This window comes from Pholcus phalangioides, unplaced genomic scaffold (genome assembly GCF_987345545.1).
Source record: "Pholcus phalangioides strain wild (caught in Gottingen) unplaced genomic scaffold, Ppha-v1.0 ptg000016l_1, whole genome shotgun sequence".
In the NCBI taxonomy this organism is placed as follows: domain Eukaryota; kingdom Metazoa; phylum Arthropoda; class Arachnida; order Araneae; family Pholcidae; genus Pholcus; species Pholcus phalangioides.
In genome coordinates, this window is record NW_028301609.1 from 8,027,698 (window position 1) to 8,049,763 (window position 22,066).

Here is a 22,066-nt window from a genome sequence, read left to right on the forward strand (position 1 = left end):
ACTAAATTTTTCCCACGCATTCCGAAAAATGTGCTGCCATGTAGCGGGAAAAATACGTAATCAAGTATTTTACAATAGAAAAGTATTGCCAAAAGCCCTGTATAATTATTATTGTAATTAGAAAAGTATTGCACTGCATTAATTTCTATTTTGTTCAAAAAATTCTTTTGTTTGATGAACTCGCAAATACTACGAAATTTCCCAATTGGGCAAATTTTGGCCAATTTTTCCCACGAATATGGGAAATTTCCCATGAGTCAATCACTGCACACACACAAGAACCGGACGTTGTCCGGCACGCACGCCGTCTGGGGGCGATTGGCACTTTTACAGCCAATTGCAGGAAATGCCGGAAAGTAAGTGGAAATTTATTGCCCTTTCCTTCTTCTTTGCGACTGATAAGTCACAAGAATGATGTAACTTCCAATGCGGTCACGAGACCTCACGACTCATCATCAGCTGGATCAGCGCTATTCCTTTGTCTGTATCGTTCTCGTAATGCATTTTATAACTGCAGAATGGCCTACAGGAGAAGGATAACCCTTTTTTTCGGTTACCCGCGGTCCCAACATTAGCCCAGATAATCGAGGCTCTACTGTATTTCTGCCATCAATGAAACCCAGTATAATAATAGTGTGACTATCATTCGATAAGTGCAATTTTTTATTCGATTTTTTCGCACGGATAATACGAATATATACAGTGGATACTCATTTTAAACAGGTAAAATACATTTTCCAATTGATAACATTGAATTTTTTTTTTCTATTTTTGCGGTTTGACCGTGTTTCGATTATCCGTGTTCACCTTCCTCACCATTAGCCCGGATAATCGAAGTTATACTGTACTTATTTTTTGACCGTCTGCACAAAATTACTTCTTCTATTTATTTTTTTTGCCATTCCATAAATTATTTCTCCTATAAAAATGGCATTTAATTTTCGCCAGTCAGCAAATTACTGTATTTCTCCTATGTATTCTTTTTTTGCGGTCCGCAAATTATTTCTCTTAAGTATTTTTTTTTTTTCCGATCCATAAATTTCTCCAAATAAATGGTATTTATTTTTGTCAGTTCTCAAATTATTTCTTCTATTCATTCATTTTTTTTGCCGATCCTTATATTATTTTCCCTATTTTCTTATTTTTAGCTGGTCCTCAAATGAATTCTCCTACGTATTTATTTTTTTTTACTTTACGCCAAATTAATTCCCCTATGCATTTATTTTTTTACTTTACGCAAAATTAATTCTCCTATGTATTTATATTTTTTACTTTACGCCAAATTAATTCTATGTATTTATTTTTTTACTTTACGCAAAATTAATTCTCCTATGTATTTATTTTTTCACTTTACGCCAAATTAATTCTCCTATGTATTTATTTTTTTACTTTACGCCAAATTAATTCTCCTATGTATTTATTTTTTTACTTTACGCTAAATTAATTCTCCTATGCATTTATTTTTTTACTTTACGCTAAATTAATTCTCCTATGTATTTATTTTTTTACTTTACGCCAAATTAATTCTCCTATGTATTTATATTTTTTACTTTACGCCAAATTAATTCTATGTATTTATTTTTTTACTTTACGCAAAATTAATTCTCCTATGTATTTATTTTTTTACTTTACGCTAAATTAATTCTCCTATGTATTTATTTTTTTACTTTACACCAAATTAATTCTCCTATGTATTTATTTTTTTACTTTACGCTAAATTAATTCTCCTATGTATTTATTTTTTTACTTTACGCTAAATTAATTCTCCTATGTATTTATTTTTTTACTTCACGCCAAATTAATTCTCCTATGTATTTATATTTTTTACTTTACGCCAAATTAATTCTATGTATTTATTTTTTTACTTTACGCAAAATTAATTCTCCTATGTATTTATTTTTTTACTTTACGCTAAATTAATTCTCCTATGTATTTATTTTTTTACTTTACGCCAAATTAATTCTCCTATGTATATGTATTTATTTTTTTTACTTCACGCCAAATTAATTCTATGTATTTATTTTTTTACTTTACGCCAAATTAATTCTCCTATGTATTTATTTTTTTACTTTACGCCAAATTAATTCTCCTATGTATTTATTTTTTTACTTTACGCCAAATTAATTCTCCTATGTATTTATTTTTTTACTTTACGCCAAATTAATTCTCCTATGTATATGTATTTATTTTTTTTACTTCACGCCAAATTAATTCTATGTATTTAAATTTTACTTTACGCCAAATTAATTCTCCTATGTATTTATTTTTTTACTTTACGCCAAATTAGTTCTCCTATGTATTTATTTTTTTACTTTAAGCCAAATTAATTCTCCTATGTATTTATTTTTTTACTTTACGCTAAATTAATTCTCCTATGTACTTATTTTTTTACTTTACGCCAAATTAATTCTATGTATTTATTTTTTTACTTTACGCTAAATTAATTCTCCTATGTATTTATTTTTTTACTTCACGCCAAATTAATTCTCCTATGTATTTATATTTTTTACTTTACGCCAAATTAATTCTATGTATTTATTTTTTTACTTTACGCAAAATTAATTCTCCTATGTATTTATTTTTTTACTTTACGCCAAATTAATTATCCTATGTATTTATTTTTTTACTTTACGCTAAATTAATTCTCCTATGTATTTATTTTTTTACTTTACACCAAATTAATTCTCCTATGTATTTATATTTTTTACTTTACGCCAAATTAATTCTATGTATTTATTTTTTTACTTTACGCAAAATTAATTCTCCTATGTATTTATTTTTTTACTTTACGCCAAATTAATTCTCCTATGTATTTATTTTTTTACTTTACGCTAAATTAATTCTCCTATGTATTTATTTTTTTACTTTACGCAAAATTAATTCTCCTATGTATTTATTTTTTTACTTTACGCCAAATTAATTCTCCTATATATTTATTTTTTTACTTTACGCCAAATTAATTCTCCTATGTATATGTATTTATTTTTTTTACTTCACGCCAAATTAATTCTATGTATTTATTTTTTTACTTTACGCCAAATTAATTCTCCTATGTATTTATTTTTTTACTTTACGCCAAATTAATTCTCCTATGTATTTATTTTTTTACTTTACGCCAAATTAATTCTCCTATGTATATGTATTTATTTTTTTTACTTCACGCCAAATTAATTCTATGTATTTATTTTTTTACTTTACGCCAAATTAATTCTCCTATGTATTTATTTTTTTACTTTACGCCAAATTAATTCTCCTATGTATTTATTTTTTTACTTTAAGCCAAATTAATTCTCCTATGTATTTATTTTTTTACTTTACGCTAAATTAATTCTCCTATGTACTTATTTTTTTACTTTACGCCAAATTAATTCTATGTATTTATTTTTTTACTTTACGCCAAATTAATTCTCCTATGTATATGTATTTATTTTTTTTACTTTACGCCAAATTAATTCTATGTATTTAAATTTTACTTTACGCCAAATTAATTCTCCTATGTATTTATTTTTTTACTTTACGCCAAATTAATTCTCCTATGTATTTATTTTTTTACTTTAAGCCAAATTAATTCTCCTATGTATTTATTTTTTTACTTTACGCTAAATTAATTCTCCTATGTACTTATTTTTTTACTTTACGCCAAATTAATTCTATGTATTTATTTTTTTACTTTACGCTAAATTAATTCTCCTATGTATTTATTTTTTTACTTCACGCCAAATTAATTCTCCTATGTATTTATATTTTTTACTTTACGCCAAATTAATTCTATGTATTTATTTTTTTACTTTACGCAAAATTAATTCTCCTATGTATTTATTTTTTTACTTTACGCCAAATTAATTATCCTATGTATTTATTTTTTTACTTTACGCTAAATTAATTCTCCTATGTATTTATTTTTTTACTTTACACCAAATTAATTCTCCTATGTATTTATATTTTTTACTTTACGCCAAATTAATTCTATGTATTTATTTTTTTACTTTACGCAAAATTAATTCTCCTATGTATTTATTTTTTTACTTTACGCCAAATTAATTCTCCTATGTATTTATTTTTTTACTTTACGCTAAATTAATTCTCCTATGTATTTATTTTTTTACTTTACGCAAAATTAATTCTCCTATGTATTTATTTTTTTACTTTACGCCAAATTAATTCTCCTATATATTTATTTTTTTACTTTACGCCAAATTAATTCTCCTATGTATATGTATTTATTTTTTTTACTTCACGCCAAATTAATTCTATGTATTTATTTTTTTACTTTACGCCAAATTAATTCTCCTATGTATTTATTTTTTTACTTTACGCCAAATTAATTCTCCTATGTATTTATTTTTTTACTTTACGCCAAATTAATTCTCCTATGTATATGTATTTATTTTTTTTACTTCACGCCAAATTAATTCTATGTATTTATTTTTTTACTTTACGCCAAATTAATTCTCCTATGTATTTATTTTTTTACTTTACGCCAAATTAATTCTCCTATGTATTTATTTTTTTACTTTAAGCCAAATTAATTCTCCTATGTATTTATTTTTTTACTTTACGCTAAATTAATTCTCCTATGTACTTATTTTTTTACTTTACGCCAAATTAATTCTATGTATTTATTTTTTTACTTTACGCCAAATTAATTCTCCTATGCATTTATTTTTTTTTACCGGAGTCACACTATTTCTCCGAAAAACGGTATCTATTTTTTACGGTCCGCAAATTATTTTTGTCTCATTTATTAATATTTTGCCGGTCCGGAAATTTCTCCCAAGTGTTTATTTTTTCCGCCGGTCCATAATCGTTGAAAAGTAGATAAACGCGTTTGTTTTTTAGGGAAACCAATCATCGGCCAACGTTTCAATTATAATATTGAAACGTTTCTCAATTTCCATAAAAGTGCGTAAATCATTTGAATATGTCAAAATACTGTTGTGGTCCAGGAGCGGATTTTTTTGTGGTTTTTGCCGCCCTTCTCTTTAGTCTAATTCTCTTGACTACTCTTTACTCGAATTCGAAAACCTGTGCAATAGCCCGCTTAACCTTCTCCCCCACTCCTGCAAGTACACCTGTATCTGCCCCGTGATTAGGCTGGGACAACCGCGGCTCGGGGCCTGAACTAGAATGCCCGCCCCCCCCCGCCCCCACATAAAAAAGTGCACTTACTGTGCATATTTCTTAGACAATTTGACAGTTCTTTGTTTGAAAAAAATCTGCAAAATGAGAATGGGAAGAGGAGGGAGGAACCCCTTCTTTTCTAAGCGTACCCTTTCCAGGGGGACTCAAGAAAAAAAAATCTGCCCCGGGACTCAAGAGGGCACGCTACGGCCCTAACCTGTGTCTCTCTAAAGTCACTTCTAATCATTCACACGGTTGAACACTTTTTTAGTCACTCACATGCTTGCACACTTCTTTGATCACTCAAATGCTTGCACACTTCTTTGATCACTCACATGCTTGCACACGCTCCAGGTCACTCACTGACCTGGTCCTTCACTCTAGATCGCTCGTTTGGACATCCGCATGCTTGCTCACGCTCTAAGTCACTCTTTTACTCACTCACAGTTGCAAACTCTCTAGGTCACTGTTTTAGTTACTCAGTGACCTAGCTTGCTGTCTAGACAGAGGCGGATTCAATGAGGGTTATAGAAATTTCGCCGTCCTTCTCTCATTCTATTAATTCTCCTGGTCAGTCATTCCTCAAATTTGCCACCCCCTCTGAACTTTCCACCCTGGGGCTAGGCTCTAAGCCCGCTAAGCCCCTCTGTAAATACGCCACGGTTGAGGTCATCGGCCGCTTGTCCAACGATGTCTTTGAAAATGAACGTTTCTGACTGTCTTTGACCGGCGTCTCGTTCTACCTCAAGGCAGAGATTTTTGAAAGGATTCTCCTTCTTTATTATAATATCCACGGAAGAGAAATTACATAATACCCTTGTGCCTCCTCGTCACGCTAAAATAAAATGGTAGTAATAATAATGCATGACCGATCCCGCTTGGTTTAATTCAAGTACAATACCAGCTCGAGCATTTAAGTTTAAAATATAATGGACGGCCATTGTGCGCATATTTTTCGTGATTTTTATGGTTCTGTTTGGGTTTTTCTTATTCTTTTGATATAGACAATTGAGGGACAACTTCCGCATAATAATGGCTGTTTTATATAGATATATATAAAGGACATCACGTGACACTTTTACATGTCGCGACACGCACGTGGAGGCCGTGTCATGGGACTCGTGACGTTCGAATTCAATTTTTGTGCTTCTTTATAAAGCTACTTCGGAGAGAGTTCACAGGAGAGGAACCATGACGTCTGATAGTCGGGTTGCTCTTCCTTAAATCAAGGGTTCCGCAAACTTTACAAGTTCGTGGCACCCTCGAAAACGGAATCAGAATTTCAAGTACCTTGCGGCACCCATGCCGATTTTCGAAGCAGTGTAGAAGCGTTTCTTAACTGGCCTAAAATCAAAGACCATTAAAAAATTTTGAAGTGATTCGACGGACCACCAACTAATAGCATAAATAGTGTGGCCACATACGACCCTATTCCGGGCCGGATTAGCGGCCCGCTGCGAGCAGGGGCGGCCTTGGGATAGTGCTACCTGTGCACAGGGCGCCGAATAATAGGGGGGGGGGGGTGTCGGAACAAGTAAAAATTTTGTTTTTATTAATTACTGCGCAAAATATACGATAAATATACGATTGTGGTCGGCTGAAGTTGGTTTTCTGTGGTCCCCAACTTCAAGGCGCAAATGCGAGCCGATCTCCCCGTTAAAAAGTCTCGATAAACGCGGGGAGGAGGTGAAATTATTTCGGCGCCCCTCCTGCGAATAAGCCGCACCTGTAAAATGAAACGGGAACTCGCAGAATTGTATATGTCACTGACAAAGAGTCCGCGAAGTGGCCAGCCCAGATGCCGCTGTGGTGGTCGAGTGGTCATAGTGACTGGTTCGAACCCCACCGTCACCACAGTGGTGGTCGACCGAAGTTGGTTTCTTGTGGTTCCCGACTTCGAGGCGCAAATGCGAGCCGATCTCCCCCATTAAAAAGTCTCGTCACAGAGAGCAACAGTCCTACAACGATAAATCATTCAATCATATCACTTCACTCATAGTTAGAAAAACTGGTGGCAGATGGCAGCACTACACATAACAAGCATTACAGAGAAAAAAAAACACTTCACGTCAGGTTTCACTACACGTACACGCACATTCCCGCATGTTCCGATTCGTTGGGGGTTCCGCGGGGTGCATGTGTGGTGTAGCAGTATTAGGTAGGGCCTCCAAAAAATGGCTCGGGGATCCATGATGTTCTTAAGTCAGCCACCTCGTTGGGCAATTTGCCTGTTGTGGCGTTGTATTTGTATTTGTATAAATTAGAATTCTAAATTCATGAGCGAAATGTTTTCAGAACTGATGAAAAATTTCATCAATTTAGCGATCGCAGTTTGATACGGAGCCTTGGGCTCAAGCCCTGTTATCCCACTTGTTAATAATGAAGCCATGGACTAGTTCCACTAATTTTGAAAACTGAACATTTTGTTAATCAGAAATATATTTAATAAACATTTTTCAAATTCAAAATAGACCAATGGGTCGCAAAGTTTGATCGTGTTGTTGATTTTGGGTCGTGGCTGGAAAACGTTAAAGAACCCCTGTCTTATCAGTATGCTGAGACGATTCGGACCTAAATATATAGGAAAATATCTTTGTGATTGATGTCGGGCATCCTAGGGAGCCGCGACACACACACACACACACACATTTGGGAACCACCATAATAAGCACTACTTTGTCTCAGACCGGCCTTGTCATGCAAAACTGGACTCATGGCATAGGCGCTTGAACCTAAGGGCTGAGGCCGTTTGACCCCCCCCCCCCAATAATTAATGGATATACTATGTAACGTACCGATCCCCCTCGTGCACAAGGGCTCAAGTCAAGTATATACTGGATAACTTTCAGCTCCCCCACCCCCAATGTTTGCTTCATGTCGACTCCTCTGGCTCATTGGTCCCTGTAATTACTTTAGATAGCCTTCAGTGAACCCATCAATTCGAATATAAATAACAATTTTTCCAAAAATTAATTGTTGCTTTTCAGAATCTTATTGTTGATCGGATTCTATATGCACTTTTCAACAGAAAACATATCGTTAACAAAGGACAAAAGGGTTACGTTTTTCCATCTCGAGGTCTTTCAGTTTCCCACACCTTGAATCCGATTGTTGTTTAATCCTAGGAATCATTGTTTTTTTGTCGCTAATACAGCAACAAGGGGTTAATGGAGCAAATCTCTCTTCAAGTATTGTTATTCCACTCTTGATTTATTTTTTAATAACACGCAAAAAAAGGAGGTAACGAAGATTTAATAATGCCGTAATCCTCTATTATGTTGATTCCCACGATTTTCCCCCTCACGTAACAAGTTCGAAAATCTTACCATTGTCATTATGATTGTTATTCGTTTGTCGTCGTTGACATTTAAGCTCCAACCAAGTTCCAGATCGAGATGTCTTTCGCAATTTCACGCGCCGATTGTTGTCTCACTTGGAGAAACGAGTCACGTGATTCAATTATTAATTCAATATAGCTATTTTATTACTAGATTTTTTCCTCTTGTTATTGTTATTATTTGTCGTATTGGAATTGTTGCGTCGTTTACCGTCTCGTAACCTCTTGTGGTATTTGATTAACACTCATGGTAATGTTTGGTAAGAATGCTAATAGAGTTACGCTGACTGACTCGTCCGGTGTGCGATGGGTGTGGTAGCACCGCGACCCCAAGTTTTCAGGGAGGGCGCACTTGCGGCAATAATAATTTCTTTCATATGTAGTCGATCCCGCTTATAACGTTTTTCAAAAAACAGCAGCTAAAAAACTTTATAAGCGGGAAATGTCTATATAAGAATTGTAAGACGTAGTTTTTTACCGACCATAGCTTCGGCAGCAGCGTGTTACATAACCACGCTATGTGTTTGTGTTTTCCTATCGTGTCGCATCAGATCGGGCGGATATATTATATTGTATGGCTTTGGCATCAGCTACTGTGTCGTCTGCATGCTCCGGTTTGAAGGGAAGGGAGAGAAAACACACAAGAGTGAAGAGAACATCGGCAAAACGCGCGGCGCACGACGCATTTGACTCCTCCAGAAGCAGTCGGCCAATCACGCCCGCCGTAAAGCTCTGTCGCGAGGCGTATTGCGCTCTGCAGGAAAACAGTCATGCTGCTTTTCTTATTGGTGACTGGACGGCGTGTCGCGCTGGGCGAACTGCGCGCGGCACAGGAAACCTGCTCCTAGGAAAAACCCGGCTTCACTGCTTCATTTTTCCGAAATTTCAAAGGTCATGAAAGCATCGTATTGGCTGTTCTGTGAAGAATTAAATTCCAAGGGTGGTATAGTTGGGAAATCCGGCATTTCTTATCCGGAAAAGTCGCCTTTACATGCAACTTGACGCTGGCGTCTGAAAATCTGTGAAGTTGTTTATGTTTTGGGTCCATCTCACACACGCTTTTCCGGCTTCATTTTGTATCAACAGATTCAGAGGTGGATGAAAAGAACCACCTCCTGATTCCTTTGTTATATGCAGTCGTCTATAACACCACTTATAACGTTAGAGAAGATTCGCTTTTTGTTTTTGGAATCGATCTAATGCCGAAAATTTGAATAAGACTGCAAAGCGAAAAAAAAAAATTATCCTCTTCTGAGAGAACTTTCCCTAGTTCTTATCTGTTATGGTCTCCCCTATTCAGTGGCATAACTTTGATCACCCTGGAGTATGTGAAGAGTGGTAAGGGCAGTTTATGCTCTGTTCCGCACTATTGTTAGACAAAGTAAAAGAAAAATAATATTAAAATTATTGTGTATAACTCTTAAAAAAAGAAAGAAACGTAGTTTCTGTCGATTCTTTATGTCGAAAAAATAATCGGCTTCCAAAGAGCCATAAAAGTGAAGTCTAGTTTTCACATAATAGTTAAGCGCTAGCACATAAATAATCACAATTTTCGTTTCTTTACCTGTGAAAAAGGCAAAAAATACGCTGTTTTCAAGGGAGGAAAAAGCCCGATGTGAACGTTGTAAGCGGGAATAGCAAAGAATCCAAACGTTGTGTCCGGGAAAAGTTAACATTATCAATATACAGGGTGTTTCACGAAGGACCCCTAACTTTGAAAATAAATAACTCGGAAACGGTGATAGATAGAAGCATGAAACCAGTGATATGTTTATTAAAAAAACTAAGACAATCTGATAAAGAAACCCAAAAAATTTAGTTACGAATTGCGCCGATAGATGTTGCCGCAGGTGGCATTACCATAAGTAGACTGTTCGTAGTGGGTAATGCAAGCAGCCCGCGTTGCATTCACATCAAAAGCGATTCAAAATGTGCACCCTTCGCACAACACACATGTCGCAAACGAAGAATGAAATTGTCGGTGACTCTTTGTAGCGTGTCACCGACACGCCGTGAAATCGACACACAAGCTTGACAAAGAGCCTCCTCCAGCTCGTCGAGTGTTGCAGTAAACAGTGTCCTTCAGTGTGCCCCACAGAAAGTAGTCGCAGGGGGTGATATGTCGGGTGAATACGGAGGCCAGTCCATGTCTTCCCTTAACCAGTAGTGTATTTACGGGGGGGGGGGGGGTACTTTCTCTGAAGGGCTGTCTATAGGGGGGGGGGGTGTCGGTACCAACACGTTCTAACGTTCTAGAGCAGAAAGCCTCCTCCCGAGATTCGTGACGTCGTCGAGATCCGTCCCCGAAACCCATCTTCCCTATAAGATCGTTTTTCAGCAGCAGCACCACAAACTATAACCGCCGATGTTATATACTGTATTTGACCCACACACGTTGCTATTGTATTTTTTCTTGATGTTATGGAAAAAGAGGTCGAATTAGTAAAGAATTGAGCACTCGAATAGACGAGTTTATAATTCAATATTATTTATAAATTTGATTATTCAGACCTGTGGAATTGAAATTTTGGAGAATTATCTGTGTAAACTAATGAACATGCCAAGTTTTGGAAACCATGAAGTTTCGTGATGAATTTTTAGTCACTGATTTTAAATGCAATCCCTTGAAACAGGAATGACGTAGCTGAAATTCCTGACTTCGCACATTTATATTCCGCTAGAATGACTTAAATATCGGTCACCGTTTTCTTGCTATTCCCATTCTGAAAACCGTGTGGCGATTGTGGGACACAATGTATATTCAAGTAATGCAAGCACATTCAAATGACACGAGTGCGCAAACCACTACACCACACATGTACCTCGTCCATATTCCTCTGCGGAACCTCTAACGAATTGGTACACGCGGTAATGTGCGTGTACGTGTAGTGAAGCCTAACGTGAAGTTTGTTTCTGTGTAATGCTGTCATCTGCCGCCAGTTTTGCTAACTATGAGTGAAGTGTAACGATTGAATAATTAATCGTTGTAGTCCTGTTCCTCTCTGTGGCGAAACTTTTTATTGGGGAAATCGGCTCACATTTCCGCCTCGAAGTTGGGAGAAACCACAGGAAACCAACTTCGGCCGACCAACACTGCGGTGACGGTGGGGTTCGAACCCGGATCCTCACGATGCGAGTTCGACGTTATGACCACTCGACCACCGCAGCGTCTGCACAAACCACTGTCGGGGCCCATCTGGAATTTTAGTTGATCCACGAAAAAGTTTTGAAAAAGTATTTCATTATTTCAAAATACACTTTATAGGATGTGCGGTTAAATATAATATGTATAGATATTATGTAATGCATTACATATTCATTTTGTTGCTAGACTATAACCAAGTACGCACAAAGTATCTCGCCACCACTGATAACATACAGTACCACTTTTTTGTTTTTCTTTGTTTATGATTTGTTAATAATGGCATGGGGGGGGGGGTAAAAAAGTTAGACTGAAATGGGAGGGGGCTGCAAAATTTGTATAGCCCACAGGCGGCAAATACTTGCATACGGCCCTGCCCTTAACTATCGAATAGTTCAACGCAATAACTATCATCGAAGTATTCGTCCAGAAAGTCAAAAACGGCTTGTGTACGGTGTGGGCAAGCCCCCATCTTGCATGAACCACGCCGTGCCTGGTCGATCGTCCAACGCTTGTTGAGTGGCGACAAAGTGTTTCAAAAGCTCAATATACCGGTCAGTCGTCACCGTTTCTCGCAAGAAAAAGGGCCTAATGATGCCTTTGCAGGAGATTGCCGCCCAATTCTCGGCAATGGAGTGGTCGTGCGTGAGACAAATGTGGATTTTCGGTACCCCAAAATCGCGAATTGTCTCTTAATGACACCATCCAGATGAAAATGCGACTCGTCTGTAAAGCATATTCGGGCGACAACGAAACCAGAACCATCAATCACGTTGAGCATCTCGTTGTCGTTCAGTTCGAGCTGCTATGGCGTGCCGGCATTGAATCTTGTACGGAAACATGTGTGTCTCCCGCAGGATTCCGTACGTGCTGGATGGCGTGATTCCGGATTCAGCTGCAAGTCTGCGGACCGATTTATTCGGATTATTATTTCTTTCACTATATGCTAATAACGGTGGTGTTTTGACGGCAAGTCTTCGACGACTGATCGATCTCGACGTCTGAACTCTATTCATTGAATCTGTCGTGCTGCCCGTGGCGCCATCTATCAGCGCAATTTGTAACTAACATTTTGAGGTTTCTGTATCATTATTCTTATGGTTTTTTTTTTGATAAACATACCATTGGTTTCATGCTTCTATCTATCACCGTTTCGGAGTTATTTATTTTCAAAGTTAGGGATCCTTCGTGAAACACCCTGTAGGAGAAAATTCTGCATTTTCACCTTAAAAAATAATTGCATAATTCTGCATTTTCATCTTATTTGCCCATAAGTTCCCCCAATATTCGCGGTTTTCCAACTCCGAAGTCAATTTATTCAAAATTACACACGAATAAGAGCTGTTGTTCCGAGTAATAAGTTAGTTTCGAAATCGCGCGCATGCGCTCTAACAAGAATATTGCTCTGTATACTTTCACCTCAAATGATATTTAATTTTATTTCTGAAAAAAAAAAAATGGAGGCAAGACCGGCACACATTGTCTCGATGTGAAAATTAGATAAGGCAATCAATGAAACAAACACAATCGTATCGATGCCATTTGATCTTTTTCTTGTTCGGTGTTGATAAGTTTATAGAAACCCATTGCGATAAGTTGACGCCTCTTTTTTTTTTTTTCTTGCAGGGTGTTTTTGGAGAGTCTTATAACTTTCGAAACATGTACTGTATTCGCCGATAATAATAGAAGGTAAAAACAACAGCAGTGGCGTATATACAAAAGAATTCCGATCTTGAAGAGGAGGAGGAGGAGGAGAGAGGGGAGCGAGACCCGTTGCTGCCTCCCGTGTCTAGAAATCCAAGACGTGATGAGATGGGCGACGTCTCCAGGTCCACTATTTCGTTCCGGAGATTCAGTGAACGCACCAGCAGCGCCCTGTCCAACTGCGCCGGTTTTGAAAGTACGTGGAACAAGGGTCTCGTATGGGGATTCCTGTTGGTCACCGTGTCCCTGATTGCTGGCGGATGTTACTTCTCGGCCATCTTCCTCCAGGATATGGACATAAACGCGGCCGTTTGGGCTTTTCTCACAGGTAAGAGACGTTGTTTTGTACCTTTCCAGGTGGGTTCGGAACCGGGGGGGGGATGAGATTGGGGGGGGGGGGGGCGATGTGAGTACTTGAGCCCTCCTTGCATATTGTAGCATGGTGTCGAGTAACCCCCCCAGAGCGTATTAAAAAGTCGAAATCTTCTACACGAGACTCAGGCTGACTCAACGGATCTGAAACTCTTCCCACGCCTCTGTTCAGAATCTTAATAGTACCAGGGGTGCTGTGGGTGCTTTAGCAGCACCCCTGGCATTTTGTAGCATGGTGTCGAGCAACACCCAGAGTTAATTCAAAAATCAAAATTTTCTACATGAGACTCTAGCCAAGTACTCACGAGTCTGAAACTCTTTCGACGCTCCTGTTCAGAACCTTAATACAATAGAACCTCCCATAATGGACACCTCCCGTTAACGGACACTTCTGGAGTCCGTGGAAGGGACCCCAATGTATGAGACAGAAATTTCGGTCTCATTGGTGTCCGTTTGTCCGTTATGGAGAGGTTCAAATGTAGAACTAGCGTCGGAACCAGGGCAGTAACTAGGATTTTTGCCGCCCTGGGCAAACAGGTTTTGGCACCACCCTCACAACATTAAATTTCGATGATTTTACAATGGTGTTTTTTGTTCCCACCTAAAACTGTTACCTCCTAAAATTTGCCGCCCGGGGTCCCCCTTTAGTTCCGACCAGGGCCGAAACTGCGGGTACTCTGGGTACTTGAGCACCCCTGGTATATTGTAGCAGGGTGTCGAGCAACCCTCGCAATTGATTCATAAATCAAAATCTTCTACATTGTACTCAAGCTGAGTACTCATGGGTCTCAAATCACTTCCTTCCGACGCCCGCCCCTGTTAAGAACCTTAATAGAATTTCACCCTTATTTCTTAAGCATTTTTTGCACATGCTCCCCTCCCCGTCGGACCATATTTTTTTTCTTGTGGCTCCTCTATCTTAACCAGGGAGAAGGCTTGTTTCTCATAAGTTCGGGTCCCTGGCAAATGCGAATTTTCGGGGCATCTTATATATAGTGTTCTTTTAGGCACACACAGAGGTGTGGAGGAGGGAAGAGGGCCCCCGTGCCTATAATGCAAAAGGCAGCCGATTTCGGGGCCCTGAAAATTTGTGAGCCCGTTTGATCATGCAAAAAACAGGTGCTCACGCTCTAAGTCACTCTTTTGGTCACTCAATAACGCTGTCCCTTGATATATGAGCAGAGGCGGATTTATCGAGATTTATACAAATTTTTCCGTCTTTCTCTCATTCTACTAATTTTCTTGAATTCTCATTTGCCACCCGTTAAGCCCTCCCCCCCCCCCTAAATACGCCACTGGTGATCTTCCTTCTTGTGTAGATTTTATGCATTGCCGTCTCAATATCGTGGGTCGCCGGATAAAGTGATGTACTGGGTCGCCCAAACTTTGCCGAAAGTAACAGCTTGCATACTTACGCATGTAAATCATAGTACCAAATCTCATTAGATGCCCCCTTCCCCCATGAGTATGAGGCCCCGAGCCATGCCCACATGGACCCGTTGGTAAAGATAACTCTGGTTCTATAGACAGCTCTTCTATAGATTCTGAAAAATAGCAACGTTTTCCCCCCACCAATATTTCACTTGAAAGCTCTAATTCTTCACAGCACTCTGAGAGAGAGAAGTTCCCCGCTTTACCACTATTCCATTTGATTTTCACCCGTGGCCATCTTAGAATATCCCACTATCGTAGGTGGGGGGGGGGGGAGGGGCATATGACCCCAGGTGGAGAACCACTGGTAAACCATTGCATGAGGAGGACGCTATGAAATCATGTAAAACTGTGCGCAATAATATTAATATTCTCTGTGTTTTTTGATTGGCAACATTTCATGTGCAGCCGGGATCGCCTTGTGCCTGTCATCACTGTTTATCCTGCATCTGGTGAAGAAACTGGAGTACTGGCATAACATAGAGACGTTGGAAACTATCAAAATGTTCGGCTTGTGCATGTCTATCTTCTCCGGCACCGCTCTGGGTATCTATTTCATCCTGGGTTTCCTGAGACATCAAAGTGAGCCATTATTTCGAAATTTCACATGCAAATTCCTTCATATAACAAGTATGTAAATGATTAAATTTGCGAGACCAATGAATGTTAACTTCGGTCATAGCGCGCGTTTCTATTGCGCAGCTAACATTGTATAAAACAGGTAACAATCGCGGACGGCTGATCTTTTCTCGTTGCCGACGCTGCAGTTCCCTGAAGACGCAACCAATAATGCCGTTATGACGTTGTCGAAGACGTCCTACCTTCTAGCCAATTGAACGAGTTCGAACGTGGCCGCATAGTCGGGATGCGTGAAGCTGGCTGGTAATACCGAGCAATAGGCCGCCACCTGCACCTTACAGGCACGGCTGTGCAAAAGTGCAGGCAGCAATGGTTTCTGCAAGAAACTCATCGGCGGAATGAAAGCTCTGGAAGGCCAAAGTGCACGATCACGAGGCAGGCCCCCGAACTTCCCCAACGACATCATTGTGACCTATCCAACCAACGTGCTACAGCAGCACCTCCTAGAGATAGAAGGCCTCCGCACGCTGCTTGTGACGTCAGTAAGTAGTACATTTTCTCTCAGTATATTCAGGGGGAAAAAATTCCCCTGCTCGTGCCAGTATCATCGTTGTGCGGAAAAGAAATGATCTCGAGCTCAGAATTGGCGATTTCTATGCACGCACATCCAATCACCATACGGTATTTGTGAGCCAATCAGGAAGATTTTACGCCAAAATAAGAAGAAACGAAATAGGATGCTGCGTTTCAAAATGTAACAAACTTGCTAAGTAGTCTGAATGACGTTTATGGCAACCCGTGCGGAGGCCTTCTATCTCGAGGAGGTGCTGGCTACAGCCTCTTCCCTAACCCCCGTGGTGCCTTCCACTATCTCCCACCCACAGCTCGCGGGATTACGCTCACAGCGGCCTATAAGACGTCTGTCTTCAACCCCCACAATATCGGCAGAGTCGTCTAGAGTGGTGTCGCAGCCGATCATCATGGCTGCCAGCAGACTGGAATCGCATAGTGTTCAGAGATGAAACCCGCTTCAGTCTTGGAGCAGATAAAATGTGGTCCAATGTTATGAGTGTGGAGGGGCCGGGGCCCAACGGTCCCACTCAGCCTTTGTTTTACATAGCCATACGGCCATTACACCTGGTGTAGGGTGCTATCTCTCGACAGCAGGTCGCCTCTAGCCATCCTGCGCACAACTTTAACAGCTCGACGATATGTTGATGACATCCTCCGGCCAGTCGTGTTATTACCCTTTATGGCACGTCATCCTGGGGTAATTTTCCAACAAGACTTCCTAACAAGTCATTCCCCCCATACGGCTCGCAACATCTCTGGACTGCCTCCGTGCTGTTGATGTCATTCCTTGGCCAGCAAGGCCACCGGACCTTTCGCCAATCGAAAATGTATAGGGCGCCAGATTCGGGCAAACCTAAAATGTCGCACATATCTGGTGCAGCAGTTGATGAAATGCCGTGCAGAATGTATCGCAAGATGAGATTAGGAATCTTTATCACTGCTTTCATCGACGTATACAAGCACGCATCGCCGCCAGGTGGGGCACGGGTTTCACCAATTATTGATATGAACATTGAATGCGCGACTGCTATCCGTTGATGGGTCCTACGGCTTTGAATTTTTGATAATTTCATCATCTGTGTATGAGCTTTACGCATGTTTAATTTCAATAAGAGCAGTCACTTTTTCTTCCTTTTTTTTTTTGCAACAGTGTATTTAGTTATTCATTATTATGCTAATTCCTCGGGGCATGCAGTAAAATGTGCAGATGATTCATGTAATGATACGGGACTGATTCAGGATTTTTTATCGACAGGAAATATTTTTGATTTCGTTCCATCAGGTCTCGACTCCAAAGGAGAAAATTATTTCAGAGCGTCACTCTTCAGTGGATTATGCTTAGGATGCAACTTGTTGACGTACTTCTCTGCGCAGTGGTACCAAAATATCATGATGGTCAGTGTGTGGTGTGTGTGTACACCTTTTTTGTTTCTTCTCTTTTAATGTGAAGAATGTTTTGTATAAGTACGGACCTTTATACATTCGGACTCGATTATAACGACAGTGAAGATTCTGCGAAGTATTGTCGTTATCCAACCCAGGTGTCGTTAAAGCCGTGGTTGACGTTTCAAAACCTTTTTGGTGAAACTCCACGCCGCTTAATGTGATCAAATCGGGACTCGGGGTTTCCGACAGCAATAACTGAATGACAACTATATCCGAAAAAGTCCCGTTTGCAATTACGATGCGATCACGACGGGGGGATACAAACTCCACCGTCGTGGTTGGTTTTCTGCTAAATATCTGTTGTTTTCTGAATATACACTGGTGTAAGAAATTAAGAGAATTTGTAGACTTGGTCGATTATCTATAGAACTACTGTATCGATTTTAATGAAATTTGATATGTACATACATTGATACAATACAAAACAAATAACCATTCAATAATTGTATAATACACACACGCATGATCGTGCGTAGCACTCGTTGGAGTCGGAAGGTATGAAACAGCTGTTGCAGAATAAACAAAAAAATGGGTTAATGGGGGGTATGGTCCCCTCTTACAGATATACAGGTCTCGCAGTGTGATTTCATACTTGAAATGAGGCAGTTTACCATTTCCTGTGGCAATTGGTCCCACTCGTTCAGCAACGCTGTTTTCATTCCCTGGATGGTTCCCGGAAGTGGGTTGCGAGTTGCAATTGTCCTCCCCAGAGCGCCCCAGACATGTTCTATAGGGTTAAGGTCTGGAGATCTGGCTGGCCAATCCATCCGGTGAATACGATCACTCTCTAGAAAATCGTCGAGCAGAAGAGCTCTACGTGGCCTCGCGTTATCGTCCATTAAAATGAACTCAGGGCTAACTGCACCCCTGAAAAGGCGAACATAGGGCTCCAATACCTCACACCAGTCACAGTACCTCTTTCAAAGACATGGATAGGTGTGCGGCCATCCAACATGATGCCTGCCCAGACCATTAAACCTCCTCAACCATAATGGTCGATTTCGCGGACATTGGAGGGTAGGTAGCGGGTCCCTGGTTCTCTGCATATGAACGTACGGCGAGAATCGGTGCTTAGGCTGAACCGGGACTCATCAGTGAAGAGAACGGTCGCCCATTGATCCATACTCCAATCTCTATGCTCTCTGCACCATGATAAATAGATTCTCCTGTCCGTAGAAGTGAGCGGGACGCAAACAGCAGGTCTTCTTGCAAACAACCCTCTCTCATGAAGTCTTTTGGAAACACGGGTTCCTGTCGCTATAATCGACAAATGGCGATTTTCTCTGGCCGTCATGGCTCTTGGATGACCTTGCCCCGGCTTTCTCTCGATGGATCCGGTATCCTGGAACTGTTTCCATAAGTTACACACGACGCTGGGCGTTAAGTTGAACTCTCTACAAATCTGGACTTGAGATTGGCCTGTTTCTAGCCTCCCCACAATTCGCCACCTCATTCCATCATCTAAACGTTGGTGGTTACTCATTTCTACTGTTACAATTTGAAATTAACCGATTGAAATTAACACCAAGAAATTCGCCGAGGTGTGCTAGCGAACGAAATGCGTCTTAACTTACGCGCGCTTATAAAGCCTGTTTCTCTACCGGCTCCGCCTACACACACGTGTACGCTTACGTATTTGGCGTACAATATTTGCATTTTTGTCTAGAAGCAGTGGTTTTACATTCTGTTCAGTTCTTTTCATGAAATTCGATAAAATATGTAAATTCTCTTAATTTATTTCACCAGTGTATATATTCTCAACTTCGAGATACAAATGCGAGCCGATCTGCCCACTAAAAGTCTCTCCACAGAGAACAACAGGATAACGAACAACAGGCCAACACACAACGATATAATTATTAAACCATTACATTTCGCTCATAGCTAGAAAAATTCATGGCATATGGCGGCATTGCTGGAACCAGCACCAACTGACTACCATGGTATGTTAATGTACGAACCCCTGGTATGAGTTCGGATTCCGATCCGGATTTCGACCCGAGAGAAGAATAATTCGCACATAGACATTGTAATTTATTAATATACCAGCTATAATACCCGGCGCTGCCCGGGTTTTCTTCAATGATGCTTTTTGGATCACGTGATATCTCCCTCTTTGTGGGACATACAAACTGTGTCCACGTTAACCAATATGGCGACTTCCTGCACGACTCATGAAATAAACAAATCTAGATTTAAAGAAACGTATAAATGAATTCCCCCTCCCTCTCTTTTTAAGGGGCGCTAAGTATTTTGGTCCCCCCCCCCCTCCATGAACTTCAAGTTATCCATCTCTGCCTGTTTCAGCTTCCAAAAATGCTTAATTAAAGCTGTGGAATTTTTTCGATGTACTTTTTACGAGCCCATAATTAATTTTAAAATATCCTACCCCCCACGTGAATTTATGCAGTTGAATATCAAAAGACTATACGGAGACATTAATTTTCATGTTTGAGAAGATATTAATAAAAAGTTGAAATTAATGTTATATTGTGCCTGGATATCCAATTCGAAAGTAGGTCCTGGGCCTCGTATATCTCTAAGCGAACTCAATATTTCAATACAATTTCTAAAATTATCGGAGTGGCAGGAAACCCCCACTAAATTTCAGCATTTCTACAGTAAAATCGGCAATTTTAACACTGATTTCTATGGGGATCATCCTTTGCCTGACCTTCAAAGTGATGCTGATGATGATTCTGACGACTATTGAAAAAAGTGGCAAACCATTATGGCTACTTTGTTCTATTGTTATAAAAAAAAATTAATCTTTATTTTTCATATTACCACACATACGGGATTCCTTCAAGAACTGGGCCCGATGTGACTGCATCTGAGAGCGACTCTAGTAAATTTAATAGAATATTTACACGTATGTAAAATAAATAGCCATTGTTGTTTGCAGTGCATTTTTGGTGTACAAAAAATAAAATCAAAACAACATGGGCTCCCAAGAGCCCTGCCTGCTCCTACCCCGCTTTGTGTGAGCCATCACGTCAACTGATGACCTCTTGGGTCAGCTATACATATGCAATGCAGTCCAACGCCTATTCAAGAACGTACCTCAACAAAGCTATGACCACAGTGTCAAGGGACGCCGTTTAGAGCGCATGTACGCTAGAATGCTCATCTTCGGATGAAATCAAGAACTTTCGGAACATTATGATGTAGATTTTACGGTTAATTTTTAATTTCTCCCTCCGTATATTATAATGCGTCCATTGACGAATATTGATTATATGTGAATTTATATGTGCAATCTATATGTAATGTTTTTATTTATTATTCTGAGATATTTAATAAAATTTCCAGACACACCCATCCTCCGGGAACGCTTCGATATCTCAATGAGATGGAAAGCGGGGTGTGTTTGGTTTTCAAAGGTCAAAGTCACCTATAATGTTAAGCATGTGTTCTATGATGCATGTTCTATCAAGCATGTTCTATGATGTTAAGCATGTGGAGAAACAAATTTCTGAATTTCCCCTGCCGTTCTAACATGGGCTGCGTTCATCTGAGAAACAAAATCATTCACGTCTAATATCATCCGGTCAAAGCGAAATTAATTTTTTTTGCATGGCAACACCAAGTTCCGTATCTCTCAGATCACTCGCAGTCGCTGGTGTTTAAATGGGGCTGGAAAGAGAGGGGGGGGGGGCTATGAAAAATGAATACTCAGAGTTTTGGAAAAGTTGAAAAAAACAACAACAATTCTTTTGTTCTAAATGCTCAAAATATCCAAGTTTTGCAGATTGTGGCCTCTGAAATCCACTAATAAACTTAAAACTATATTAAAACAGGCATTTATAGCAGGAAAAGTTAAAACATTTTTTTAAAAAAAGCTTGAAAATTGGCAAAAACGAACATTTATGGCATTTTTCCTAAGCTTCCGGGCTCTATTAATACTATAACATTGTGGTTTCAACTTTTCCAGCCTCGCACAAGACCTCCGCCGATTATGTCGATGCGAACGCAAACTATAACAGCGTAGAAGAGGACAAAAATGCAATACTCTTTTTCCCCGGGATGTCCACAGCTGCTCATTTGTACTATTGCCATCATTACCGCTCGTCATTTTACCTGCGTACCGAGACAGAAAATTATTTTCGGAAGCCAATATATGTGTACTCAGTACATGAAGTACTTAATCTGAAATTTTGTCTGTATTGTATGATTAAATTATTTTTTGACACTTTCCTGCTCTTTCTTAGTGTTTTTTTTAATAGTGTTAACATGTCTGTGTAATGAGAAACTATTCCGTGAAAAATTTCAATTCAATACTCATGAAGCATATTATCAAGCTTGTTACTAACTACTAAACCATATTTGCTCAACCCACGGCCCGCGGGCAAAATGTGGCC

At 39.4% G+C, this 22,066-nt stretch overlaps 1 protein-coding gene across 2 annotated transcripts; it reads left to right on the plus strand.

The window, feature by feature from the left end:
* The first annotated feature begins 469 nt into the window (after positions 1 to 469).
* LOC149074989 (uncharacterized) lies at positions 470 to 21,901 on the plus strand. Of its 2 annotated transcripts, none has more exons than XM_089245959.1 (5): positions 470 to 723; positions 13,227 to 13,632; positions 15,516 to 15,689; positions 17,515 to 17,654; positions 21,640 to 21,901. In XM_089245959.1, exons 2-5 carry the CDS (start codon positions 13,413 to 13,415, stop codon positions 21,694 to 21,696), a joined length of 591 nt encoding a protein of 196 aa, XP_089102085.1. In that variant the 5' UTR covers positions 470 to 723; positions 13,227 to 13,412; the 3' UTR covers positions 21,697 to 21,901. The 2 variants fall into 2 exon arrangements, with proteins under 2 accessions (XP_089102085.1, XP_089102086.1); XM_089245960.1 differs by having other exon boundaries at positions 481 to 723; positions 17,542 to 17,654.
* Positions 21,902 to 22,066: the final 165 nt, after the last annotated feature.